At 45.7% G+C, this 27813-nt stretch overlaps 2 protein-coding genes across 11 annotated transcripts in view; one reads left to right on the top strand and one right to left on the bottom strand.

The window, feature by feature from the left end:
• NPRL3 (NPR3 like, GATOR1 complex subunit) overlaps window positions 1-3949 on the top strand; it is a 44409-nt gene extending 40460 nt beyond the window's left edge. For all 4 annotated transcript variants that reach the window (XM_051632168.1, XM_051632167.1, XM_051632166.1 and 1 more), the window contains one exon: window positions 1462-3949. In XM_051632168.1, coding sequence (XP_051488128.1) covers window positions 1462-1627 — 166 coding nt within the window. In that variant the 3' untranslated portion in view covers window positions 1628-3949. The remainder of the gene's footprint in view (window positions 1-1461) is intronic.
• On the bottom strand, window positions 3946-20297 carry MPG (N-methylpurine DNA glycosylase). Of its 7 annotated transcripts, none has more exons than XM_051632170.1 (6): window positions 20174-20282; window positions 19145-19284; window positions 18244-18342; window positions 14085-14307; window positions 10489-10693; window positions 3946-4478 (listed from the first exon to the last, which is right to left on the bottom strand). In XM_051632170.1, the coding sequence occupies exons 3-6, from the start codon at window positions 18279-18281 to the stop codon at window positions 4084-4086; spliced, it is 861 nt and encodes a 286-aa protein (XP_051488130.1). In that variant the 5' UTR covers window positions 18282-18342; window positions 19145-19284; window positions 20174-20282; the 3' UTR covers window positions 3946-4083. The 7 variants fall into 7 exon arrangements, with proteins under 7 accessions (XP_051488130.1, XP_051488132.1, XP_051488133.1 ...); XM_051632172.1 differs by having other exon boundaries at window positions 20234-20282; XM_051632173.1 differs by lacking the exon at window positions 20174-20282 and adding an exon at window positions 19836-20118.
• Between the last annotated feature and the right edge of the window lie 7516 nt (window positions 20298-27813).

The raw sequence follows: 27813 nt of genomic DNA, 5'->3' as shown, positions 1-27813 counted from the left end.
TAGGACTGGAGCTTGTATGTCTGTCTGTACTGCAGGTACAGAGACAGCAATTATTACGTTCAAGCCAGTGGTGCCAATCTGGGAGGAAGCAGGTGAATGTCAAAACAGAGAGAGTCTGCAGTGTGCTGAGGCTGCACAGGGCTGAGGCAGTGAGGGTTCCAGCTCTGAGCCTGTTGAGGGATCAAGAGGGGGGTGAAAGGAGGGACATGGCAAACTGGGGAACAGAGAAACACAAAAGACAGAGTACTAGAGGTGAGACCTGCTTGTTGCAGTGTAGAGGGAGAGTGTGATGGATGGAGGAGTGTTTCATAGTGACATCACCCATGACAGGAGTGCCAGGCCTGAGGAGAAGACAGCTGAGCAACCCTTGGTCCTTCAAGGAAAGCATGAGAGGCCCCATTCTGCTGTTATGTGAACTAGGCAGGAATGCTCCAAGAGCTATTTGGTGTCTTCCGAGGGCTGATCCTGCATGAGGACTGTATGAATGAACTGGAAAATACATTCTGTCATCTCCACTCTTTTTTACTGTCAGTTGGCATGAAACAGCAGGCCAGGATATCCCTAAACTGCAGATGGGTATGGAAACATGAGCTGAAGTGCAGAGTGTGATGTGTAACACCTGGGGTTGCACATCTGTCTGTGTAGCTGGGGAAGTGATTCTGGCATGTGCCTTTGGTTCCAAGTTTAGAAGGTTGTTAAGACAGTTAAGAGACTGAGCAGTGAACCTGAACTTTGTCTGGAGGTCTGGCTTGGTGTTATGGCTCTGGAGGGTTCCTAGGGAGCAGGACCTCAGCATTGAAGAGGCTGCAGCAGTTTGTTAGTCTTACACCCTGCCATGACTGACTGTGCAGGCCAAGGTTTTCTGTTGTCTGTAGAATGTTGGTGGCCAGGAAAAGGCTATCTGTTCTGGTTCTATTTAAAAAGAACTGAGAATTTAAGAAGCCACTGTGGTTTGAGCTTAGGCTTCAGGGTTTGGGGCCTTTTGGGGGGCTTTAAAACTCCTTAGAGCTTCTCTGTGGTGTCTGTCACCAAAATTTCCAGCTCCCTGACTGTTCCACCTGACCAAACCTCAAGTGCACAATTGTAGTTACCAAGCCCTTGGGCTGCTGTGGGAGAAAAATACGCTCTTGATTCTAAAAGCAAGTGTAGGTACCCAGGCCTCTGACACAGAACTGTGACAAAGGGCAGTGTAGAACCAGGTAAGAGGGCAGAAGTAAATCTGCCACTTGCTAACTTGTTAAGGCTTGTTGGCACTTGTGGTTCTTTACTTTCTTGAGTTAAAACTGTGTTGAAGATTGACAATCTCAGGAAATGCCCCAGGCTAGGGAAGCTTTTGCTACAAAGGAGACCTTTGCAAAGCTCTGAGGGACACAACCAAAGACCCTCTGATCTGGCAGTATCAGTTCTAGCTGCATGCACTTGCTTTTGGCTCATGTGCCTCCCTTGCTTTCCTTCCCCCAGGCTGCTGCACTACTTCCGAGGCCGGCACCATTTGGAGGAGATCATGTACAACGAGAACATGCGGCGCTCCCAGCTCCTGATGCTGTTTGACAAGTTCCGCAGCGTGCTGGTGGTCACCAGCCACGAGGACCCTGTCATTTCAGTTTTTCAGTCTCTCTTAAAGTGACTCTGCTGGCAAAGGAAAAGAACCAGCTACACCCCCTACGCTGGTTTTCTGAAAGATGCTTGAAAACGAAAGGAGGCTATTTCGATTCCTTCTTGCCATGTGACACAGAAGAGCAAGTTCTCCCCATCTGCTGCTGCCTGTGGTGGCAGCTGAGGCTGGTCTGTGCAAGGGCTCTGGGGCTGCTGCAGGACAGTTTGCAGTTGTTCAGCCTGGATTCCTGCTGTGTCATGTCCATGGAATGGGAGTTCACAGCCCTACTCTGCCCCTGCTCCCTCCCCAGAGCTTGTGAGACTCAACCAAGGAGACTGCCACTGCAGTGGTACCATCAGCACTTCCCCTTTGGGTGGACACTGGTGCATCACAAGTGCTTCGTCTGCTCCCCAGCAACAGGATTGCAGGGCCACTTGGCCACCAGCACCGTGTGAGAGCAGCCTGTCCCCACAGCAGTGTACATGGCCTCTGTTGGAGGGCAGTGGAGTTGGCCTGGCTTTTCAGGAAACGTCCCCGGGCTCCAAGGAATTCTGTTTGATCCCTGTTATCTGGCAGCAGTGAGGATGTAGGTAGGAAGGCCAAGTATGGCCAGTAAACAGTTCTATGAATGAGAGTGACTTGCTCACTGTGTTGTTAGTGCTTGTTCTTTCCTCTCCCCAGTATCCTTAACACTAGATGTCCATCAGAGCATGGCTGTCACCAAGCAGCCTGTGTTTGTGTTTCCAGGTTTTGACTAGGGGTGGGGAGCTTGGCTTTTGAGCAGGAGTGAAATTTTCTGGCAGAGAACCAGGCTGGGGACCTGGCCTGGGTTAAAGCTGTCCAGCTGGGAACCAAGGTGCCTTTACATGGTTGTTTCCTGATCTGGGTGAGGAGTGCTGCTCCAGCTGTGCCAGGGATGGAATGAGAGGTGACAGCCCTGTGTCTGGGGACAGCAGGAGCTTATGCCAGCTCACCCCTGGCCTGTGTGAGGCCACTGTTCCCAAACCAGGGAAGTGGGGGGAGACCTTTACCTCCATGTTGGTGTCTTCCAGGGGTATGTGTTGTTAGAAGACTTTCCAGGCTCCTCTTTAAGACCTTCCCTTATACCACACACACAAGCTGGATTTTTTCCCAGAGTTGCAGGCTCTCACAGAGCAGCTTCACTTCCCACACAAATGGGGTGAAACTGTGAGCTATATGCAACTTGTGTACCACCAGCAAGGCACAGTTGTGACAGGGGAGCCTGGTGTCCACAGTGCACCAGATACTTGGTGACAGCTACTTGCACATGGTCCCTTCTGGCATCCCTGCAGCTGCAGGCAGGGATGTTACTGAAGAGCAAAAGCAATGCCTGACCTGAAAACCAGATCAATATTCAGGACCCCTGTCCCAACCAGCCACCAGCACCTGTATCTCGAAGTGAACTATTGAGACTGGCATAACAAGGGCTGTTCAGAAGGGGCCAAATAAGATTTTTTTCATGTGATGGAGAAAAGGGTTTTGAAAAATTCTGGTTGTTTTCTTGCATGTGAATCCTAAGGTGAGGGTGGCAAGTGTCCCTGTCACCCTTCAGGCTGCCAGTGTGGCTACAGTCCTTTAGGCCCTGCCCCAAATCCTAGAGGCTTCTCCCCCTGTAGCTCATGGCAGGCTGCAGCATTAGTGCTTTATCTCTGTGCTGGGGTTCACACACTGCTAAGTCTCACAAGCAGCTGGGAAAGCAAACAAAAAGCATTCTAATTCTCTGAGCTGCAGGTTACAGACTGGCATAGGTTGGAAGGGATCTGTGGGGGTCTTTTATCCAAACCTCTGCTCAAAGAAAATGTGACCGGTCAGGTCACTCAGGAACTTCTCCAGTGGAGATTTGAATGTCTCCAAGGACAGAGATCCCACAGCTTCTCCAAGCCCTTGTTCCAGTGTTTGATCACCCCCATGGTGAAAATATTTTCCATACAGCTAATGAGAATTTCCTGTTTTCTGGCTTGTGCCCATTGCCTCTCATCCTGTCTAACAAAAGTCTGGCTCTGCCTTCTCTCCACCCTCCCACTAGGTGGTTGTAGACAACAGTAAGATGCCTCCTTTACCTCCTCCAGGCTGATCAAACCCAGCTCTCATCCTTTCAGCCAGCCCTGCTGCCAGCCAGTCTTTTTGACTGTTCCCCTTCAGCCAGGCCATGGCCCCTCCTGGGAGCAGCACAGCAGCTCAGAGCTGTGAACCTTCACTGCTTGTCCACCTTAATTGAGCCTGGATCTCTTCACAAGGGAGAAAGCGGTCTTCAACATCCAAACCCCACCTCAGGTCTGGCTGGGAGACCCACACCAGTCTGCCCCAGAAATAAAATGCCACCTTGCCCCATTCCTTGTGATAAAGTACATTTATTGTTAAAAACCTCTAAGCCACTGTCTGCCTAGCTGCTGCCATGACATAGCCTGAGGCTGTCACACAGAGCACAGCTCCAGTCCTGCTCAGTGGCACACTTGCAAGACTCCTCAGCTGCAAGGTGAGTGTCCCATTGCTGCCATTTCTCTCTCAGTTTTCTTGTCTATAACACTGACAAATCTGTTTCCTCGTAAATAAAACCTGAGAGGTTTCTGAGCCCACTCTCCCCTGTTGCCAATACCGATCCTCGTTGTGGCCACCACCTCGTGCTCCCCCAGTAGGTCTTGTCCAGGCATCATCCAGATGGCTGCATCTTGAGTCAGGTCCCTCTGGTCGAAAGCCTTGTCGATCCCAAAGGCTTGGCAGAGCTTGGAGGGCCCGTTGCAGAGCTGCCAGTCCTTCAGGGGCTTCAGGGCCGCTTTCCTTGCCGTGCTGCGCAGCTCCCTCATGGCTTCCAAGCCCTGAAGAGGTTCTAAGGACCGAAGTAACACTGCAGCCCCTTCCCCTGGGCAGAACAAGAGCCTTGTGTTAGTGCAGGGCTGTTCATCAACAACCTCTGAATTCAGCAGCAGCACTTCAGCTCAGCCTGATGGAGCAGGGAATGGCCTGCAGCACCTAACTGCAGTCTGCCCTTGGCTTCAAGTGCCAGACTCTGGGTCAGCTGCTAACCTGTGCCCTCCCTTCCCTCTTCTGAATGTCCCCTGTCCCATAGCTCTGTGTCCTTCATTCATCAGTGCTGACTTGTTCTTCCCCAACCCCACTTCTTGATGTTATTAAGTCTAGCTGCTGCTCCAAGGCTTGCCAGAGGGCAAGAGGTTCTTCTTATGTCAGCACAATGTTCAGGAATAAATACACATATGGTTCAGTTTTGGCATTCTTATCCAAAGCTGCTCCCAAACCCAGTGGATTTATAATGAACTCTGATTACAAGAGTTCCAGCTAACAAAGGAGAGGAGGAGTGAGTCTGGATGCTGCCAGCAGAAAGAGGCAGCTTGCAGGGTTAGGCTGGACAAAGAGAAAGCAGGGCAGGAGCTGCAGGCACAGGGAAGGGCTGCTGTCTGTGCTCAGGGAGCCCTGGCTGCAGGTGTTACCAACTGAAATATCCAAGTGGAGGTGTAAGAGCAGGTGGGATTGACATGGCTTTGGGTAACTGCAGAGCTACAATGGAGAATGATCTGAACCCTTGTGCCAGGGAAGCTCTTGCAAGACAGGAACCCAGGGCAGGGTTGTACCATCTCTGGCTGTGGGACAAATGGCCCTCAGAGCATCACTCCAGCAGAGACCTCTCTGAGACAAAAAGTGAAGAAAACTGACATGTTCTCTTAGATGTGATCTGCCACTCTGCCAGGAGCCTTAAGGAACCCCAGCCCTTCCAAGCTGTTGCCATCAGCTGTCCTGCCTGCTTTTGTTGGCAGTGAAGCAGAGCTGTGATTCTGAGCACAGACATTCCCCTATGATGAGGATCTCTAGACTAAGTGAGACATAAGCTTTTCCAGTGGACAGCAAGGAAGGTCTTCTCATGACCTTGAGTGGGTGAGGAGAGAGCCTGGTAAAGCCGCCTGTGTGCTGCCCTACACAGCCCCCCTTGTGCTGGGGCCACCCACGACATTCCTCCCCACCACCATCTGCGTGCTCCATGCTGCCTCTCTGCAAGAATCCCTCTCCCTCTCCAGCCTCAAACATCTGGAGCCATGTTCCTGCCTGGCAAAGGCTTTTTTTGTAGGCACTGACAGATCCCTGAGGACTCATGATTTCCAAAAATAGTATCCCTCTCATATTTTGTACAAATCCCACACTAAATTACTCTCCTGGGCTCCTAGCTGAGCCTGTCAACTGAGGACCCAATTTCTGCCTTTTGTGAGGCATGTCTCTTGCCCTGAACCTGCTCAGAGCCCCCACTGCCCTCAGAACAGCTCCATTAAGTCAACAGACTGACTTCCAGCAGCTGGCAGCAATCTGTTCCCAGGCACTCCCTTCTCAAAGGAAGGAGAGTGATGCTAATCTGGCAGCCAAAAGCTGCTTCCCTGTACTACAGTGATTTAGAGCTCAAAGGTTACTTTAGATTTTTAAGAACATGCTCCATCTCCTAATTCTGCTTTTCATCCATGCACAAAGAAACATCACTTGCAGTGGGATGCTGCTTCCCTTGCCAGGAACAACTGTGGGATTATGAGCAATCACTAATTACACTCCTTGCCTTCAGCCATCACAAATGCAAGTGGAAACTATGGTTAGACTTGACTTGAACTGAGTTCTTGGGGGTTCATGTGAAGAGAGACAAGCACTCAGAGCACCTGCACAGCCATGGCAGGGGGTACCTGGCATTTCTGTCTCCGGCTGCTCTTCCTGCCTTTCCACCAGAAGGTTTTCACACTCTTTCTAGCTGTGTGCAAGACAGACCCTGCACTCTGCTCTGAAACAGCAGCCCCTGAACGACAGCAACACCAGAAGAGCTTTGGGAAGAGGTGGAAAGCAGACAGGGTTAGAGTGCAGGGATGCCACGATAAGCTACTACCTTCTCTGCCCTCATCTGTCCCCATGCCCCTGGGCTGATGTTTGGGTCCTCCTGAGCATGCTTGCACATCAGAAGTTTTAACAACCACAGAGTAGCTAAATCCTTCCAGCTCCCCTCCTGCCTGCCAGAGTGCTGCAGCCTGCCCTGCTCCCCCCCACAGCAGTTTGCCCTCAGGCATTACCTGGCTTCAGCATCTGCCTGGCAGGGATACAGCCACAGGCACGTCAGCTGCTGCAGGGCCAGTCCAGAGGTGCTGAGTATCTCCCTTCCACAGCTAACAGAGTCACTCCAGATCCCGAGCAGCATTCAGAGCTACACACTGGGATCTGACAATGATGCTCAGGCCAATTCTCTCCCTGAACAGCAAGAAATCATAAAGTGATGGGGAAGTCCGGCACCCCCACTGTGCAGCTTGCTGCTCCTTCCCTGGAGCTGCTCCAGCACTCATTCCTGGAAACAGCTCTTGGCTGCTGGAGAGAAGAACATTTTCTGTCTCCACCCATCTGACTCACTGCTCCCAAAACACTTCCTTCAAAGTCCTAGTCTAGGATCCAAAAGTAAGAGGGAAGTCCATGCTGTGTGACCCTGGGCCTGGACAGAGCATCACTGGGATCCTGATTTTACAAGCTGTTCTTTCAGCTCTGGCAGCAGTACACACACCTGGGCAAATTCCAGGGAAACAAATCACAGCAAAGTGAAAGAAAAACTTGGCTGGCATTTTCCCTCTTCCTGAAGTGAGGGAAGCCCAATGTCTTAACCCTAGGGAAGGCTCTTTGTAGTGAGACGATTTGGCTGCTGCCAGGATGTGCTGTAAGGATTCGTGCACACATCTTGCCCCAGTGGAATAGCTAAACTGGCAAAACCCAGTGACAGCTGAAGTGCTTCTAATGTCTGCTGGAACCATCAGGCTGGGCTGAGGACACCCTGCTGAGGACACTGCAGTGGGGGTGGCTCTCAAGGTTAAGTCTATGCTTTTATAGCCTCTCTACCACACACCTTTCCCAGCACAGCTCTGCTGGTGACACACCTTTTCCTATCCCTCAGTGATATCACTGAGCCTTGAAGTCTAGCATAAGCCAAATATAGGAAATGGAAGAGAAGGGTTATTCCACCTGCTATTAAAACAGAAGATGCTACAAGGTTACTTACCAAAGCAAGTACCAACAGTCCAGTTCATGCTGCTTGCCTGGTCCCAACAGCATGTGTCTGGGACAGCCCTGGGCAGTGTCTGTGCCAGGAAGGTAGCAGAACACAAGGACAGAACATCAGTCTGCTCTCTCTCCAGCAAAAGGACAGCTGCTTTCCTTCAGCCTGTGAGTGGCTCCAAATCAGCCCTATGGTCACTCCATTCAAGAGAGTGAGAAGCAGCAGGAGAGCAGTCACTGCCAGTACTTCTGAGAATATTCTGGTTCTCTGAACCACCTGCCTTCCTCCTATGAGGATCCTGTAATTTAAGCAGCACAAGGACTTGCCTCCACTACAAAACTAGATAGTTCAATCTGAGCCCACTAAGAATTCATTTGTGGTTATTAGTTTGTGCTAACTTTAATAAACTGCCTAAAACCACACTGGATCTCAGTTAAATCTGTGTGCTTGTTCCAACAGCCATACAGCATTCCCAGATGTAAACCCCAACTACTCCTATAAAGCAAGTTGCTCTGCTGTCCTGAAAACCTGCGTGCATGTCTGGACTTGTTCTGCTCCTCCTCTCCATCTGCAGAAGGATGTAACAAAACTGGAAGAGATTCAGGGACAAGCAACCAGGATGATCAAAGTTATGGACTAGCTTTGGAGCAAGGAAGGAATAATGAAATAGAATTAGGAACTCTCAGCTTGAAAGACAGATGAGGAAGGGATATGAAAGATCCTGGGAAATCACAGGAGGCAAATGATGATATATGAGAATAGATGCAGTCACCCCATGTTCTCCACTGTTTAACTCCTGTGCTCTGCAGCTTTGCACTGCCAAAATCCAAGCAGAGTGATGCAGCTCTGGGACATCACTGGAGATGTGCCCTTTGACAAGGAAAGACATTTAGTGTTCTTCAAGTAATCTGTGTTCAGTCTTGCCAAGCAACACCTCCAGAAAGAGTATGTTCATATCCCTTTTATCATCTCCTGGTCAGTCCCTCAGGCTTTCTCAGCATTCACAGAGACACCCTGAATACTAAGATACTTTGCATCAAATGCCCTGCACAAAGGTGATGAAACCATTTACATCAGAAGTTTATGCTATAAGCAGAACATGATCTGTGCTACTAAGGCACAACAGACATTTCTTTTGCCAGGGTTTGCTTGTGTTTTCTGCACAGCCACGGCCAGATTCCAAACAGTTTCCAAGATTGGTCCCACATCCAGAAAATGAAATGCTTTTACCTTCCACTCAGGTGCGTAAGTGCCACCACCTCAGTCCTTCCCTCAGACTAAAAGACAGGACAGGCTCCTTCTTCTGTGTTAAGACTGGAAAAGCATCTTGGGTATGATTCCTCCTCAAATTTTTTCTTTCAGCACATCTGCCCATGGGCAAGTACACTGAAGGAGTAAATCTTCCCTAAGTAGACTCATCTGTGACACACAAGGTGCACAGCCATGCTGTTTACTTCAGGGGGTTCCTGACAAAGCTGGCAGTGACAGCTGGGCTTGCTGTCAGCATAGCTGCATGCATGACAGGCTAATGCAGAGTATGTTTGGAACAAAAAAATCCAACTCAGTCCATCACAACAGTCAGCTCTTTGACTCATTTGCTACAGAACTAAACACAGGTATATCAGGCAAAATTTCCCAAACCGTAAGTTTCAAAGAAATCTTCCTAGAATTCAAAGGCCAAGCATATTTTTTTAAATAAAAATTATTATTTGTGATATTTGAAACACCAAGAATCCCATCCTGAATAAAGAACCATTCTGCTGTCATTATCTAAACAGATTTGGCAGAGACAAGGTAATGAAATCCAGACATGTTCAGCCACCAGGCTCCAGATCTCCATTTAGAAGGACAGGCTCTGCCCCCACACTATAACCCAGCACTGCTTTCCTGTCCAGAGGCCAAAATCTGAGGAGTCATAGTCACTGTTACAACGTTTGCTTTCTACTTAGGAATATTCAAGTGGCTGCTTTTTTTTGAAGCTGTATCTTTAAAATGGCCAAAAAGAAGAGTTTAGCTAAGAACTACCTGCTGCCATCTCAAGGTGTCTGATTAACCCATAGCTTTATTGCCAGGCAAGCAGTGTCATTCTTGCAGAAAAGAAAAACCCCAAGTTTTAAAAATAACATTTGCATGCTGAGAGAAACCGTGGAAGGAGAGTTTCAGTAAATTCCAGAATTGCTTGATTAGGGGATGATTATATTATCCTGAGAATAATAAAAGAAGACTGAAGATTCTGTAACAGTCTGGGTATTTTGATTGGGGATTTTTTGTTTTAAGATAAAGCAAAGCACCTAAAATGCTCCTGCAGTGACTCCTTGCTTATGCTTAGGGCATCTCAGACCTTTTTGTTTTACCCAGCATTTACAGCTTCTGAAGATAAAGGCAGGAGACAGAAGAGTTTCTTGTCATGAAAACAGACCCCACGACTGAGGCTGCCATTAGACTGCAAATTTACTTCTACATCACCATTTTCAAGGAACAAAGTTCACTGAATCACATGAACAGCAGCCCAGGTCATCAAAAGGGAAAGCTCCATCCTATCAAGATTCTCCTCCAGTCCTTAAGTCTTTATTTCTGTGCCTGAACAGCTCACATAGCTCTCAACCCCACTGTGCAGCCAGAGATGGGCCTTCTTTGTGATGTTGAAAGCTCCTGTGCTGACTGTCCACAGTTACATACTGCTCCCAATGGCCAAACCCAGGCCCCAAGGAAAGACTGTGACAGCAAGTCCTTGACTTGCCAGAGCTCATAAGTGACTGCAACACAGCAAGTGTAGCTTGAAATACCAGCCCCATGTAGGGGCATATGGGGCATTAAAACTCTAGGCATTAAAACTCCTCCAGCCTCAGCTTACCTTGGCTGGAAACATTGATGCAGAAATACATCCCGTAGATCTGGTACACGTAGAGGGTTCCTGGTTTCATGAACATTGCTGCATTTCGCAGAGTTTGCTTCCCACCTTTTGAGTGGGAAGCTTCATCTTCCCCACCCAGATAAGCTTCTGTTTCAACAATCCTCCCCCAGAGTTCTCTGCCATCAGGAAGTTTGCGCACTAAAATCTGAAAAGAGAGGTCAGAGGGCATCAGTTAGCAACCCAGATGGGTACAAAATAACCAGAGCACAAGGGCAGTGGGAGCAAAGAGTTTGGAAAAAGGACCTGGTGGTACCACATACTGTCCTCTTTCCCAGCAGTCTGGTCTGTAAGCTAACCAGAACTTTCTCAGCTTCTACTATCTAGCACAAGAAGTTCCCACCTGTCCCTCATCCCACAAAACACCTGGAGTGTCCACATGTGGCACTACCATAAAGAACCATTTTTTGATCCTAAATACAGTAAAACCAGAGTTAGTTGCTTTTGGGGTTGTTTTCTGCACTCTCCAGCCCAGTTTGTCAGGTTTAAGGCAAAAAGCACCACCACTATCAACCTGGAAGAATCACAACTGTGTATTTTTTAGATCAGAGGAAATATGACAGTGCCACAAATAAATAATGGCTGTGATGAGGTAGTGTGATCTCTCCATACAGATGTTTCAAACAGGTTCTAGTCCCTAACCACAGAGATACTCACAACCAGGGTGAGTACCAGTGCTATTGCTGTTTTCTTCACTACAGAGCTGGGAACTGGCTTCAGGCAGACAACACAGAGCTTTGTTATTACAGTGTGTTCCCTGCTGCTGGTGCCTCCTTAAATAAAACAAAGCAGATGTGGGAAAAAAAATCCACCAACCTAAACAACAAACACAAGAGTGAAAAGATTATCTTAAATTAAAACAATCACTAAATTTAATACAAAGTTTATTGTGGTTTGAACTGATTTCTAAATTTCATTCACATCATGTGTGTTTAAGAAATAATGCAGTATAGTCTCATTTAGGCAACAGTGACTATCAGTTTAATTATGCTATATTCCATGCTTCCATATTTGATAACCAGCCCTTCAAATATGACCTTGAAGAAACAAAGCTTAATTCCTAACAGATGCCTCTGCTGGATTGCTAATGCAATTATTGACCTGATCCAGCATGGATGCTCCCAAAATCAGTTTCCAACGGTGCAACTCCAACATATCAGGGTTTCCCTACAGCACTTCTCAAAACCTTGAAAACAATCAGTTTACTGTTTTTATGAAAAATGCAGTGGCTTTAGGAAAGCACTGGTGTTTAGCAACTGCCTGGAAACACCCCAAAAACCCATGTGGCCACATTTCTCTTTCAATAGGATCAAATGCATTGGTCAGGTTATGACTTTAAAAGCACACAGGCACTTCCCTGACTTCTCAGACACACCAAACACTCACAGTTAAACAGCTGAAAAATGGTAATTATTGACAGTACCTCACAGTCAACTAATTGATAGAGGTCTTTATTTCTCATTGAGGATGTATCTTGGTGCTAGGAAAGTTCATTTTAAGAGGCTATTTATTGCTTGTATGTTTTGGGGTATTTTTTTGGTTTCCAAGAATTCAAGAATCACATGTGAATAAGCAATATTAATATACCAGGCACCTCCAAAATGTGGTAGAATTAAAATAATTAATGTGACACTAAATCACTGTTATAATTCTTAGAAAAGGAGACTAGGCTGGGCCATGGGAGACTGGGGGTTATACTTTAAAGAAGATATAAAATTGACACAGAAATTGCCTGGCTTGTAATTCTAGGCCTAAATAGGAAATGTATAGAATTAAGACTAAATGCAGCTGATTGTATAAGGATGTTGGAGTCATCAAGACAAAAGATGCATCAGTCCTGGGAGACTTCAGGTGTCCTCATATAGACCAAGTGACTATCACAGTAGGACAGGACACAGGCTGTGTTTTTTGAGACACCACCAGATGCTTTGCAGAGTGAGTAATCAGGGATCTTACAAGGAAAAACGAAACTCTCAGACTGATCCAGAGTGAAAAAGAAAAAGTCTTTTCCAAAGGCTTATCCCTGAAAAACAACTTGGTATCATGACCATGAAGTATCAAGTTCAGTGTCCTTTCCACAAGTGGTAAGGTCCAAAAATAATCTATCAGAGTTCTGCACACAGCAAAAAGGGGAAACTACATAAAGTGAGGAAGCTTGTTAGGAAGAACTTAAAAGAGGCAGCCAAAGGTTGAAGCTGGAAAGGGAACCCTCCTGCAGGATGTCTAGAAAGATAGCAAATACACATGATGTGTCAGAGGGAGGTTAAGACAGACCAAAAAAAACCCAGCAGGGTTAAAAAGCAGAGGAAAGGCATCAATGACAAGCAAGACAATATCCTTAGGAAAAAAAAAAAAAAAAAAAAAAAAGCTAGACACAGCAAGACAGGCCAAAGCCAACAGTTTGTGGAACAAATTCCTGAAGTTATCTAAACCAATGAGAACCCAGGGCATCTGTTCCCCCTACAGACAATAAAGGTATAAAAAAGAGCCAGGGAAGATAAGACGACAGCAGTGAAACTAAAAACACATTTTGCAATTGCGTTTACGAGGTCTCAGACTGGAACTTTTTATAGGGAAAACACTGGAGGAATTCCCTCCCATGGAAACAGCAAGAGAATTTTTTTGAAGGACTCACTGAGCAGAAGAGACGTGTTTAATCTCCCCCACTCTGATTTCCAAAGGCTTTCAACAAGACCCAAACATTCCTCAAAGCTTCTGCAATAGGATAAGGGAGAAGGCCCTTTCATGAACAAGTAATGGCTTGAAAACTCAGAAACAAAAGACAGGAATAGCTGTTTTCAGAGTGAAGAGAGTTTAGCTGTGGGACTCTTAAATGACTCCTGTGCTGTCTTGAGCATTTGTGTGAATAACCTGGGAAAGGTGATCGATGGAGAGTTCCCCATGTGTACTGACAATAATGAGTTATTCAGAACAGCACACCCAAAAGCAGGTGGTAGCATGAGATACAACTTTCAAAGCAGCCAGGGCCGTACAAAAGAAAGGACCCAGCAGTCTGCTGAACTTGCAGATAAGAACAAAATATTCCAGTAGATTGACAGTGGATTCTAGTCAAGAAAGGCCAAGGGCCTGCCATGCTATTAGCATCACAAGAGAGGAAAATGGAGGCAGAGAAGGAGATGCTGCTGACTGCAGAGGATTGCTTTCCACTGGGCTAAGCAAGAGCCAAAAACAAAGGAACACCTGACAGGAAAATAAAAAGCCTGAACCAAACTTCAACCCACAAACAGCAAAGTACATTGCAGTAAACCAGAAAAAATGGAGAAAAAACTCCACTAAAAACTAATTCTGAAATGTGACAGTGAACTAAACCTGAGAAATTACTCCTGTCACTTAATCCAAAATAGATTTGGCTACTAGTCCTTGAATTCCAGTGAACTTAACAAGAGAAGGGATTAGAGCTGTATTCCTATAATAGCAAAGCCCTGGAGTCAAGTGGCAAAAAAAGAATTCCATCCTTTTACACTGAGTTACTAACTCGCACGTGCTCCAGTACAGTCATCTCGGGGTTGATGTCTTACCTGTCCCAGAAAGGACTTGGCCAGACTAATACAGGGCTGGTTGAAGAAATCTGCTTCTAGCTGAGAAGAATTTCTTTTCTCTGCCACAAAGTATTTGCTGTTTTTTGGAGAATCCCCATCAGGTGTAGCATTCAGGTTTTCCAAGGCATCAAGAGGAGGGAAGCTGGTGTTACTTTGGAGAGCACTTAACTGAGCCAACAGCTTTCTTTTCCTTGGCATAGTTCTAGAAGATTGATAAAAACATGATTAGGAATATAAAGCTTATTAAAAAGTAACTCGTTTCCACAATCTTTTATTTTTACACAACAATGAATCTGAAAGCTCAACCTGACTGGACAGTCTCAGCAAACTACAGAAGCAGGTGACAGATGTAGCTGTGTCTACATCAGGCTGGGCAAATATTGGGCTCTACTGATAAGCAAACAGAAAACTGCAGTTTCGAGTATCCATCTTTTAAGAACTGCAGATGAAAAGCAACTCTGCTCCACTCAGCAGTAAAAATGTTTGCTAGCTGTTAGGTTTGGAAATTCAGAAACTGAAAACAAAGATAAACCAGTACTACATACTTTTTACCTCAAATTAACATCACCTGTTAAGCAGACAAAAAAAAAAAAAATAAAGAGGAAACACCACCTCAAAAACTCTGCTGACTCTGAAAGTCCACAAGAGTTGTGTATTAATAATTTTAATCAGTAACATCACTGATCAGAATCTAAAACCCCACAAGACACAGACATTTCAGTTGGGAGATGCCTGATTTACAGTTACAGGGACAAACTTTTTTATCATGCTGTAGAACAGTTTGTATTAGAACCTCCACAAAACAAGCTTTCAATTAAACCTACCAGAAAGATGAAGAGCAGTTTGTGCCAGTCAACGTAATGTAACCTGAGATAGTTCTAGGTTTGTCACCAATTTACTAGGTGAGCTTCAAACAGTTAATGTTTCTTTTTCTGTGCTGCAGTCCTTGTACCTGTCAAACAGGGAAAAACTTGTTTATTCACTGTATAAGGCACTTTGAAATAGGCTGAGAGATTTTGGAGCTGGAGATCATGATACCAACACTGCATCATTAGCTCAAACTCAAGGACAATTTGCAGTTTTCTATTGGTTTAACAAAAGATGATCTCTCAGCTGGGGCATTGCTGGAGATGCTCTTTAGCCTTTTTTATACAACAGGTTATGAAACCAGTGAGGAATGTACTTTTCCTGGACTGGGTACACAAAAAGCTGAAAGCAAACTATTTAAATTCCCCCACAGGGACTAAGTTAAGAAAGGGTCAGCCTCAAAAAAGGACTCTTTCAAGAGAATGCAAAGACACCAAGTTTTAGAAGATGCCTCTTAAGTTCTGAAATTGAACCACATGTAGATACAAAGGAGAACAGCAAAGGTTCAACATGATACATAATTAGAGATGGAGAAAGGACCTATTTGCAGCTGAGCCTGTAAGGGAAGTATATACATAATTATGTATCTGTTGCCGCTCATTTTTCACCAGATATCAGCTTTTTAAAAAGGCTACAAAACCCATCACCACCAAAAGCAATCCTTATCTTGCTCTGATGTTCCTCTCAAAAAAAGATCCACCAGCAACAGTTTCCTTGAACTACACTGAACCAAATTCAGCATTGCTGCTTGCAGGATCATCACTGCCAATTCCCCAGCAGCGTTACATTTCACTTCAGAAGAATCCAGACACAAACATATAAAAATAGGCAGCAAAAAAAAAAAAAAGGAATAAATCACGTTGGCAGGGTTGGCAGGGAGGTGGGATTTTTTTTTTTCCCCTACACATTTAATTCTTGATTGCAATAATTCAGTGACATCAGAGACTTGCCATAGAATGGGCAGCTCTGTGCCAGGTATTCTGCTCTGAACCAAGGCTTTCAGCTGGTGGGAATTGTTAAAAATGTTGTCAGAAGTCACCAGCCTGCCTCAGACAAAATTGCCTGGTGGCCTTCCCTGATGAGAGTCCTGTCTAGGAGAGAGGGTGAGAATAGGAAAATGGGCTGCAGGAAGGAAGGGATGGAGGAGGAACACTTCTCCGTATCAGACTGGCCCTGGAAAAGACTCACTCAAGGGGATGCCTCAGTCTGAAGACAGACCTCCAGACTTCTCTGACAGTATTAACTGGAACTTCCAGTTCATCAGCCATACATAAAGACATGCTGAACACATGGCCAGCCTGAGTGGAACATTAACTCGCATGGTGCTCTTACGGAATGTGACATCAGAAACAGGATCTGAGTTGCCTGGCACCTACTGCCTTTCCAATTAAGTAATTCTTATAAGCTACAAGTGCTTTTATGTAGATGTTAGACTGGCAGCCTTAGGGCACTTGTAATTTCATTGCTGTGGGCTGCTCCTAGACAGATCTCAGCACTTCCACTGGAAACAGCAGGACACTGCCTTATAGTCATGAGAAATGGATCATGTAGGAAAATGTGGTTGCTTTAAAAGCAACAATGCAGAATGAGGGGACTGCAGAACCACCTGAGAAATCCAGAAGAACCCCTATTTGCTTGTATAGTAAACAAATTCTACTTCTGTGCCTCCAATAAATCAGCTGTGGGTTTAATCACTTCTTACTAATCCTGTTGTAACCAAAGGAGCGACAAGTTTTTAAGAGCATACAGAAAAAAGTGTGGAAGTCAGAGCAGGAAGATGGAGAGCTGGGTAAGCCTGCACAATGGCCTGAAGTGTTCAGGGCTGCTGGGTCAGCAGGCAAGTGTTTAGGGACCCTGCCAACCAGAATAAGAAAGACACTGAAAACCTGTGTAAAATACAGCTCAGTTGCAGAAACCCCCTGTGGTCAAGGCACAACTGAGTCTACGCAGGCTACTTTAATCCCTCTAATAAGATGGCCTTTGTAGGTATTTCCTTATGTACTTAATGAGCTCCACTGAAAGGAGGTAAAAAAAAAAAAATCCCATCAGTATTTGCATGTATTTTGGCTCACAAGTCCAGATCCCTGCAGCTGGAATGTTTTCCTCACACACATCCATCTCTCTGAGAGCATGAAAAGGCAGTGTAGGTGAGAACACACTGCTACCCTGAAGGGACAATTGCTGGTACCAATTCCCAGATGGGCAGTGACCTTATGCAGTCTTGCTGAGCCTGTGTAAAACTGAGACTGTGCTGATGGAGAAAGGTTCACAGAATTAGCCACCATGGCTCCAAGAACTCACTTATTTTGTGTGTGAAATGAGGACTGCTCCCCACCCACACCAATCAGTTTATATTTGCAGTTCATCACTTTCAGTCCTCTTCTTTACCACCTCAAACAATGTAAAGCCAGCTGGAAACCTGGTTTTTCCAGGTCATTTACAAACATCCCTGCAGCACTCCAGTGGTGACCTCCAGCCACCACCAGGGCTGCCCATTTACTCACATCCTTTTTCCTATCTTTGCACCAACTGTTCATTTACGACAGGGCACTCCCTTATTATGACAGGAGCTGCTCAGGTGAGGGCTCCTGTTTAAAAGCTTCCTGAAATCTGAGTACTGACTGCAAGCCAGACCTCTCAACATGCTTATTTAGTAGACCTTCAGAGAATTCCAACACTTTTTAAAGGCATAACTTTTCCACTGCAAAAGCCACATTGGCTCTTCCCCACTATATAATATTTATGCAGGTGTCCAGTAATTCTACCTTGCTATTTTTTCTATAATTTAGTTGGTAGTGGTCAAACTTCCTGGTCTGCAGCCCACAGATTTCCCCCAGAACCCTCTTTTTAAAAGTATTGGCAGATTGGCTGCTCTCCATTAGCTTTCAGGGAGAAGGGAGAGACCATAGTTAGCAGCACTGTGCCTGAGGGCTTCACCTGGTGGGGCAACTTGTTCCTGCCCATTGTCTATTTGTTCCATAACCTCTTAGACACTTTATTTTCAACCAGATCCTTCAACGAGTTCTCAGCAAGAAGGAATTCCATCCACCTTTCCTGTTCAGTCTAACCTATCAGTAACTAGAAATGAGTTAATCATGTACAACTTCTGGGACAACAGTGTGAGAAGCAGGCAAAAAACCCACCTTCTTGAATGAAAAGTGAATTTAGTTTACTATAACTACAAATATTAAGTTAATCTATCCAGAGACAGACTTTGATAGCAATCCTACCAATACCTCAAGATTATGGCAAAATGAATGTTTTTACTTACCTTATTGAACACTGGGGGTGTAATTTTCTGCAAGACATCCTCACTCCTGAGACCTACTGGACATGGTGAGCTTTTTGGTATGAAAGCTTACTCATCCTTCTGTAAAGAATGTAGAAAATAAAAACAAGGGAGAGTGATGAAAAGTCATGAAAAGCCCAAAAAGCCTTCACAAGAAAATTGTGCTCTGTTTTGATTGACTCTTTTAAAACATTTTGCTTTGTTCTGTTTCTCCCCTCAACATTCTAGCTGCTATTTTTAACCAAGTACCAAACTTATATATTAAATGAAAGCAAACAAGTTAAATATAACACTGACAATGAATGTTAGCTAGCTCAGCATTCTGTGATTTGAGTTAACCAAGCCAGCATTTAGTTAAGCAAGGCAGCGTTAAGAGAGGCCACAAACACTGATTAGGAAATGGATGTAAGAATTCAGAAATCACCTGCAGTTCAGGTTTTTCATTTGTATCTACATAATTTGTAGCAAAAGTGCATTGGGTGTCTTGGGCTAATCATCCAAGTAATTTTTTTCCACCTCTAGGAGGGCAGTGAGAACACTCCTGATTTATAAATCACACTGGAAAAGCTAAATAAGGGGATACAAAACTAGTTACACTGAAGTCTTAGGGACCCATCTTATAAGAAGATCCTGGAAAATACATTCCTTCCTCAATCCCAAGACACAGTTTAGTTCAGGCATGGGGGTTTGACCTGGTGACCAAAGGTGTTTTACCAAAGCCTGAACTGATGCACTGACAAAAAGTAAAACTTGTGACACAAATGCTGAAACATCTGAACAATATCCACAAACAGAGTTCCACTGAAGAGTTCCTGTTGAAGTACCAGTAACTTAAAGGCTAGGAAGGAAAGCATAAGCAGCAAAGACACAAAGATTCACCTACAGAAAGATCCTGGAGTGAATCCCTGCATGAGCACAGAAGCAGAGCTCTCACACCTCCTCCTGAGAAGTCAGAGGAACGGACCTGCTCCACGTGCAGTTGTACAAAGGAGAAACACGGGAAGTCCTACGAGAAATCTGTGACTGAAAGAGAGATTATTTCCTCCAGATTTCAGGCCAAGATACTCAAAGAAAGGTGACAGTATTCACACTTTGCACAAAGGGCCTGAGGTCTCCAACAAAACCAGGTGGAGGGAACCACAGCCACACTTTGTCCTCAGCCGTGAGACAGGCTCAGGAACAGCTGAGGTGCTGCTCAAGGAGATGAAACTGGGACTGATTCAACGCACACGCCACAAACCTTTAGAGAGAAAGTTCCTTTCTTCTATTTTCAACCAGAGGAAAGGCTTTTCCTACACTTAGCAATTCGGGATCAATCTGTACAGTGTATCCTCCTTACAAACACCACCTGTGTGTGCTTTGCATTGCATTGTGTGTGTTAAACAGTTAGAGCAAGAAAACAGAACCGGGTCATAGAATCATAGAATCATGGAATGGCTTGGGTTGGAAGGGGCCTTAAATATCATCTAGTTCCAACCCCCCCTGCACGGGCAGGGACACTTTTTACTAGATCAAAACCTTAACAGATGCTAGTCTGCAAAAGCAGGAGTGTAAATACAGGCGAAGACAAATACCTGATGATTTTCAAACCACTAGAGCAAACCCGTCAGGCCCTCCAGGAACAAAGGAGGCTGTGAGGAGAGGACAGCCTCCCACACAGCTCCGGATAATACGCGGGATTCCACAGACCGGCTGCTCCTCCTCCCGACAGGGTCCAAGCCACCACTTGTGTGGCACAGGGGCCTCCGAGCAGCGGGAGAAGAGGCGGCCCCGGCACCGCCCCCCGCGCTCGGGAAGGCCGGACGGGCAGGCCGGGCGGGCGGTGCCGGGGCCGCGGCCCAGCCCAGGGCTGCTCCCGCCGCACACCCACGCACACCCACACACACACCCACACACACCCACACACCCACACCTGCCGGGGGCTCCCCGCGTCGCCGCCTCCCCCCTCTGCTCTCCCTCCTCGGCTCGTTACCTCAGGTCCGGCCCGCAGGCCCAGCGGAAGCCGGGAGCTCTGGTGCGGGGCGGGCCCGGGGAGGCGTGAGGGGAGGCGGGCCCGGGAGCGGGGCAGGGCCGGGAGCTGCGGGTCGGCCTTCTCCCTGAAACTTCCCTCTGGGGACGGCGGTGGAGCGCGGTCGAATTGATTTACGGCCTTTTTTTTTTTTTTTTTTTTTCCCTGCGATCGAATTGATTTACAGCCTTTTCTCTGAGCGTGCTGATCTCTCATCGTAGGTCTTGTTTTCCGGGCCCCAGATCCTCTTCAGGCCGTCTTGGAGCTCTCCCTGGTTTTCAGCATCCACTTCTTGCTGTTTCGTATTAATTAGACTCGGAAAAGTAAACGGGTGAATATACTTTCTGATGGATACGAATGGTTACATAGAGAGCTGCGTTAATTACTCCCTCAGCTCCCCGAGTAACAAGTGTCTGGCCTGCAGGAAAAAAAAAATAAATACTTGGCTTCAGCTTTTAACCAGATGGAGCATTTGGACAGAACGGGGTGAAAAGACAATTTTCTTCACAACTTTCCGGAGACAAGCAGCCAGGGCCATCGAGTCATAAGCAAGAGTTTGCATGAAGGGTATGAGGGAAAGTCTGATGGATCCAAATAGATTTATTCTAATTTGTGTAATAAAGTATTATTCCAGGCAAGCAGTAGCTAGGACAGCACCGCCTAGGAGCCAGCCACCTGGAAAAGGAAGACTTAGTCTACCCCACTCATAAATTTACAAGGGAGAAGAATGAATTCCTGACTAAAATTTTAGGAGACATCAGCAGCTTTGGAGGTGCAGCCAAGCGTGCGAGTGGCTAAGGGTGTTCTAAAGGAGACAGAAACGGGGACTAACAATCCAGTGGTGAGCTCAAATGTGAGGGAGCCAGATAAAAAGCTCTGATATTCCTGTAAACCCTGAGCTGAACCCAGAATTGCCAAATTTTACTATTCCTGTTTAGTAAGAAGATGTAAAAAAAAATTCCCAAGCCAACAATGAATGGATAACATTCAGAGTCTGTTACACAATATTAATTATTTTCACCATGAAGAAACAGCTAATGTACTTTGGAACCCAAAGCAACACCAAGAATGCACTGAAAAGTCCTTAAATAATTGCTGTGGAGCAGGATAGCACTGCTGCTGTAGTAGTGTAAGGAAGAAAAGGAAGGAAACACGCATGCATCCTAAAGTTATTGATACTTTAATTGGAGATCTATTAACGATTTTTCAGTTAAAATGGACAAAGATAAGCTCACAAGAGTTAGGATTCCCTGGAGAGGTATTACCTGCTGGCTGCATAAAGGTGTCTAGCTCCAGTCTGAAGTCAGCTGTTTGTGCTATTAGCAAAGACAACAAGAGAAATTTAAAAAAATCATCAGCAGTATTGACTTGAGTGTCTCTGAAAGAGCAAGACAGGGCAAGACAGGCCTGACTTGCATGGTTCACATCCCAGCTTTCATGTGGTATCAACATAAGAAAGGAAGGCCAAGAAAGTGCATGAGAAGGCAGATAACCAAACTGCTATCAAACTGGCCTTTCAGCAAATTCTGAAAATTAAAGGAGAAGCTTAGCAAGAATGAGAGATGTGGGAAGGATTTCCTGGGGTCAGACTAGTTCAGCTCTGCAGACTTTCTCCTGTGGGAGTGTGTGGGATGAGCACTGGCTTCTTTGACAGCAGATCCATTTCATGCCCAAAGGAAGCATTTAAAGCTTTTAGCACCTGAGGAATGTGCATTGCTCCAAGCTACAGCATATGCCATGGTCTTCATTTGGCCCATAACTTCACTGTTACAGAATCAGCACCTAAAATAGCCTCCTGTAAAAGCTCATCTGTTTGGGAAGATTAAAGTTTCCCTCCCTACTGGGCAAAAAGTTTTGTTTTTGTTTTTTTTTTTTTAGATGTGAGAGGAATCACTTAGAATCTGCAGTTAGAAAACCTGGCTTTCTGAGACCCTGGGGTCTGCAGCACACTGCATGCACACGGTTGTGCTGGGCTTTTCTTGGAGCAAAAACTGGGTTTCCAGAGTGGTTCCCCTTACAGCTTCCAGGATGTGCAGCCACTTGACTTTTACAGTGAGGATAGCAGAGCATCATGGAAGCAGAAGCAAGCAGAAGGGACATATTTTCAAGTTTTGCCTATGTGAGGTACCAAATCAAGGTTCAGCAGTATGTGCTGGAAGCCTCCTCAGTCCAGCTGGAGACAAGAAGTGAGTTCCCCACCAGCAGCCATGGACTGGGCACTTCACATGGCCATACTACTCTCACCAGCCTTTGCAAGACAGCTGCAACATTTCATGAGCCAACTATTGAAGAATTCCCATGGATGGAAATGCTCCAAACAACACTGGGTTTTTATGACCTCCACTCCTGGCCTCTCCTGACATCCAGCCTGGGCTGCTGCTTCCTACTTACCCTCAACTGCCAGTGTGTCCTTTTCAGAACTATCTCCAGTCAGGGTCTGTAGGAGGTACACACAGCCCTCAAAGTAGAACCAGAACTAACCAGCTACTAGAAGGGAGGGGTGCTCCTATCTACTCTGGTCAAGCTGAGACACAGATCAAGTGTCTAGTCCTGTGGACCAAGCCCGTTCACCTCGTTATGTAAGTAGATGTGTATGTTTTATTCTACATGTGGTGACATCCATTGGATTCCATTCCACCTGCTTTGCACTCAGACTGCAAAGAATCCCAGCAAGTGCACTGTGTGTAATGGGAAAACACAGTGAAGTAACAGGCATCCTGGGAGCCTCAGCTCTGGGCCAGAGAGGGCAGGCAAGGCCTATTTAGTAACATGTCTTGTTTTTTAGGCAAGATATTTTTATTCTATGACAGGACAGAAATGCTTGGCTTTACAGATTGCTCAGTGCAGAGAAACAAATGCAAAAAACAAGTGAGCAGGGCAGACTGCTGGGCTGGTGGGCTCTGCCCACTGTGTCTGCAGGACTGAGAGCTTACATGGTGTTCCCAGGGAAGCTGGTTTTGGTGGTGCCATAAGGACAGTCATTCCTGGGGTCTCTCCCAGCTCTGTGGGCAGGAACAGTGGGAAGCTGGAGACCAAAGACTTGGCTGAACTAGTAGGAGGTTGGGAGGCATGAAATGGAGCTGCCCAAGCCATTGGCCAAACTTTTATAAACTTGGTAGTTTCTTTTTGAGGATGAAAGATGGTTTATTCAGTATTTCTTAGTCAAGAGGAGTCTTACTGCTAGTGTGGTAAATCAATCAGAACATGAAAATAGGGTACATGAGAGTGTGGGAGGGATTTGTGTTTATGGGTATGTCTGTATGTGTGTATGGATGAGGCTTTGTCCAGCCTGCTCTAGTAGGAGGTGTCCCTGCTCATAGCAGAAGGTTGGATCCCGATGATCTTTAAGGTCCCTTCCAACCTCAAGCATTCTGTGATTCTGTGATCCTATGGATGGAGGGTCAGGCCATTGGAAGCCCAAGAGCTATTAGCCACCTCCAGCACTGCCCCATCTGCTGCGAGTGCTCAGAATGCCCTGGATGCAAGGAAAGGCTGATTTAAGCAGTTCCACTCTCTCTTTGCCCCCAGCCTTATTCTTGCCTTCCTCCTTCAGAGCAGTTTCCTCTCCACTGCACCAGTGCAATGACTTGCAGAGCTGTGCTGCAACCAGCTCCCTGAACTGGCTGAGGTTAACATCTCTTCCTGTGCTGCTGCTGCCATCTCCCTACTTTCTGGATAGAACAAGAGATCACCTTTGACATGTGTAGCCCAGAGCAGTGAGAGGAGAAGCAGGCACAAATGAGAGGCATCAGCAAAAGCTGAGGTCGGGTTGACACACTGAGGAATCACCATTTTTCTGCATCCTGTGCAATGTCAACATCCCAGCTGGTAGCACTACTTTAGATAAGCTCCACCAATGCCTTGTAACAGATGAAAAGTCTTCAAATTAGAATGCAGTCAAACTGATAGTGATAATTTGTTTGTACAGGAGTAATTCTGTACCCTTTGTAAATACAGAAGAGTAATTTCATTATATACTGGAAACCACCACAGGGAACTTGCCAAAAGTGATGCTTGTGTAAGTGTACTGGGATAAAGCCTGGCCACCTACTTACTAGCTTCCCTGGGAAAAATACAGTCTTTTCCAAGGGAGATGAGAAGCTGATGTGCTCAATGGGACCCAGTCACGGTCTGTCCTAGGGACTCATCTCAAAACTTGGCAAGGAAAGGGTGAACAAAGACTGAAAAGGAAAGGAAGTGACCTAGAAAGTGGCAGGATCAAAATCAAAGAGACTGAGGAGCTTGATTCCATAGGACAGTCCGGGTACTAAGGCATTGCAGGGATTTAAGAGCCTTTTGAACAAATACCAGGAAGAAAAGTCTGTCCGAGCTGTTTAACATAGACATACCATCTCTAACTCGGGAAGTCCCTGAGCCACAAACCACGGGGTCTGGTGGAGTATTTAAGAGAAACATGACTGTATCCTGGACCTGGTTTTATACTGTCTGTCAGCTTTTGCAGTTGGCTGCTGTTGGAGGTAGTTACCTTCTGCTCAGTGGATCTGTTATCTGACTCATCCAGCTCTCAGAGACATTCTGCAGGAGTCACAATTGTTTTGCCTATCCTGCTTAGCTAATCTCTTCTAATAAACGTAAATTCATCCAGGCTATGCTCAGAAGGTGAAAGAAAATGTTCAAAGAGTAAAAATGCCCCAGATCTTCAGCGAAGCAGAACTGCCCACCCAGACCCTGTTGTTTGCTATCACAGACATCCAAATTTAGGAAACATATGGGTGCGGGCATATTTAGAGTCATTGACCACAGGCATGACATAGCACTGGTTACTAAAACTGCCCTGGAGTTGTTTGCCTTGCAGGATATGGTAGGGAGGCTTGGATTGAATATCATTGACTAAGGTCACAAGAGTTAAGCTTGAAATAGCAGAACTTGAGAACATTTGGGATGTAAACAGGTGACTGGAGGGAGTATGTCACAAGCTTTTTGCAAGGGATAATAATTGACCAGAATTGTTGGCATGTAGGAACAGCCTCAGGAAGGCCTTACTGCCTGTGTAAGAGTGCTGGCAACAAAAAGATTAGCTCTGCATTCTCTGCAAGTTAATTATATTCCTAGTCATTTGTAACTCCCTCTTGCTTATCCTCATAGATTAAAAGAATGATTACAAATGCTGCAAGAGAGTGGCTCATCTTATGGCTCGTGGGCCAGAACAGGAGACAGAGACCCTCTGTCTCTTGGGGATGGCACTTCAAGCTTAGTTTTGCAACTAAAATTGCTATTATGTTTCCCTTTTAACCTTTCCCAGGGTAAGAGAATTTATGCACTCACACTGTCCATGTATCTATCTCCTTCTCTTTTGAATTTGAGGCTGAGTTCCTGTAGAATTTATAAAACCTGGTTTCTAGGTAAAGGGAAAGATCTGGAATCGTGTCCCTCCTTACAAAAGAGACAATAATGTGCTCAGCAGTTCCCTGCAGTGTTTGCAGTGTTCTAGGGGATCAGCCCAGATGTGCTGGCCAGCCAGTATGTGCTGCTGATGGGACACAGGAGGCAGAGGGTGTGTGGTGGTGGGTGGGGTAGGGGACCTGGCAGCACCTCAAGGTCCTCAGGAGGACAAGAGGAGACAGAGATTGTTGTGGAAAGGAAGGGAACTGGGATTCAGGAGCTTGGGAAGCTTTGTGCTTTGTTCTACTGCTCGAAGGGCAACTTAAACATGAGGAATCTCCAGATTCTGTCTGAGGGCCCATTTAAAGACAAGGGTTCTTGTACCCTCAAATCCGTCTTCCAGCAAATCCCTTAGGCTTGATGTGATTATTTGCTGCTGCTGGATTTCTCAGAAAGACACAGGCAGCCTGAACCCCAGGGTGAGAATTCCAGTAACTGGAAAGCAGTGGGGTGCACCCTCTGCATATCAATTCTTCAGCTGGCATCAGACTTAACGTTCCAGTTCCAAGAACTGCCACTGAAAACAAGCTTCTTCTTTTGAAGAGATGGGAACTCAGATATTCCCAGGGAAAAGCAACGGTCTGGGGCCATAAATACAATGTAGGTAGTTTGCTTTTGCATGTAAATCACTAATGCTTTCTGCAGTACTCACTCATTTTTAACATCTCTGTCCTTACCCTTGTTTCAGTCCAGGCAGGTCTGTGTTCCTGCTTTGCTGTGGCTTTTACTTTAGGAATGTAAATAAAAAAAGAAAAAAAGAGAAAAAAAGATCATGCCCTGACCAATAAAATGATGTTGGGAAAACCCCAGTATAGATGTAATTAATAGTGAAAAATGAGTCCCTCTGCTAAGGGATCTTACTCTGTTTGTGGTAGTAATTCCTCCAGACTAACTAGGAAGACTTTTTGGCAGTATAAGCTGTGTCTCTAGGCAAGTGGTTTTTAGTAGGCTTTGAGGTAAATCAAGTGCTTAAGGAATCATCTCTGCTGAGCTGTGGCTCATGAACTTGGGCAAATATGGTGACTGGTCTTCCAGGACCTCTCTGCAACCAACTTTCAAATCACCTTGGCTAGATAACCAAGATTAAATCCAAGACACCTCCTGTGCCAAGCATTGCTATTGCTAAGGCAAACCCTCCTGTCATTCCTGTGCAGTTTGGGGTGATTATAAAGAAAAGAGTGTCCTCGAGAGCACATCTAGCCTAACCAAAGGTCTTGACACTCACAAAACCTCCAGTTTAACTAACACTGCTGGATATGATGCTGCTCCTTCTGCTCACCCACCTGCTGCCATGGGTGGACAAAAAGGACATGCAAGAACTGAATTTGGGAGCAAATTGTATTTCTGTGGTAATATATATATATATTCCAAAGGTGGACTGTAAAATTCTCTCTTTCCAAGAACCCCTTTCACTACTGCAGACATGTGACTGTCAGAGGCTTCTTTCACTTTGTAGTTGAGGAGCTAGCTGAAATGGTAGACACCACATCTGGCTGCAAACAGCTGAACCTTTCCTGCCCTTCTCCAGGCAACCTCATGGAAGGCAAATCGTACAGTGTGCACATCAATGTTGCTTCAGTCAGAATATTGGTCCCTTTTGGCCTCATGTCAAAACACATTGTCACGTGGTGAGGAACAGAATTTTGACTGGAAAGATAGGAAGGCAGAGCCAATACAAATAATCACTGAAAAAATAGGAATTACTTTCAAAATAGTTAAGCTCCCAATTTATTTCTTCCTACTTCCTGAAAATTTATCACATTTGCTTAGCTGATGGTTTTTTCCTACTTATACCTTTGTTTTCTTTCTGCTGATGCATTTCTGAAAGTGCAGCAGGAGTTGGTTCTTGCTGTGTCTTGTGAGCTGTGGTAGTTCCTTCAGTTAAACTGGTAATTGTGTCTTCAGTGGGATTGTGGATTAGCCAGTTCTACTCTTAACTAATTTGTAGTGATACAGGGAAACCAAAGATGCATGGGAGTAAGTCAGAATTCCTGCATTTGTGCTTGTGTAAATAAAGTGACCAAAGTTGAGGTTTGGGGTTTTCTTTTTTGATCTGAGCTGCTGGAGAATTCCTCTGTACATCCACAGAGGAAAAAAGAAATGTTGAAAACTGCCTTAGTACAGCCAATATACTTGGTTTG

Source organism: Apus apus, chromosome 14 (assembly GCF_020740795.1).
Source record: "Apus apus isolate bApuApu2 chromosome 14, bApuApu2.pri.cur, whole genome shotgun sequence".
Taxonomy (NCBI): Eukaryota; Metazoa; Chordata; class Aves; order Apodiformes; family Apodidae; genus Apus; species Apus apus.
Note: the sequence above shows the minus strand (reverse complement) of the source record. Positions and strands in the feature narration are given on the sequence as shown.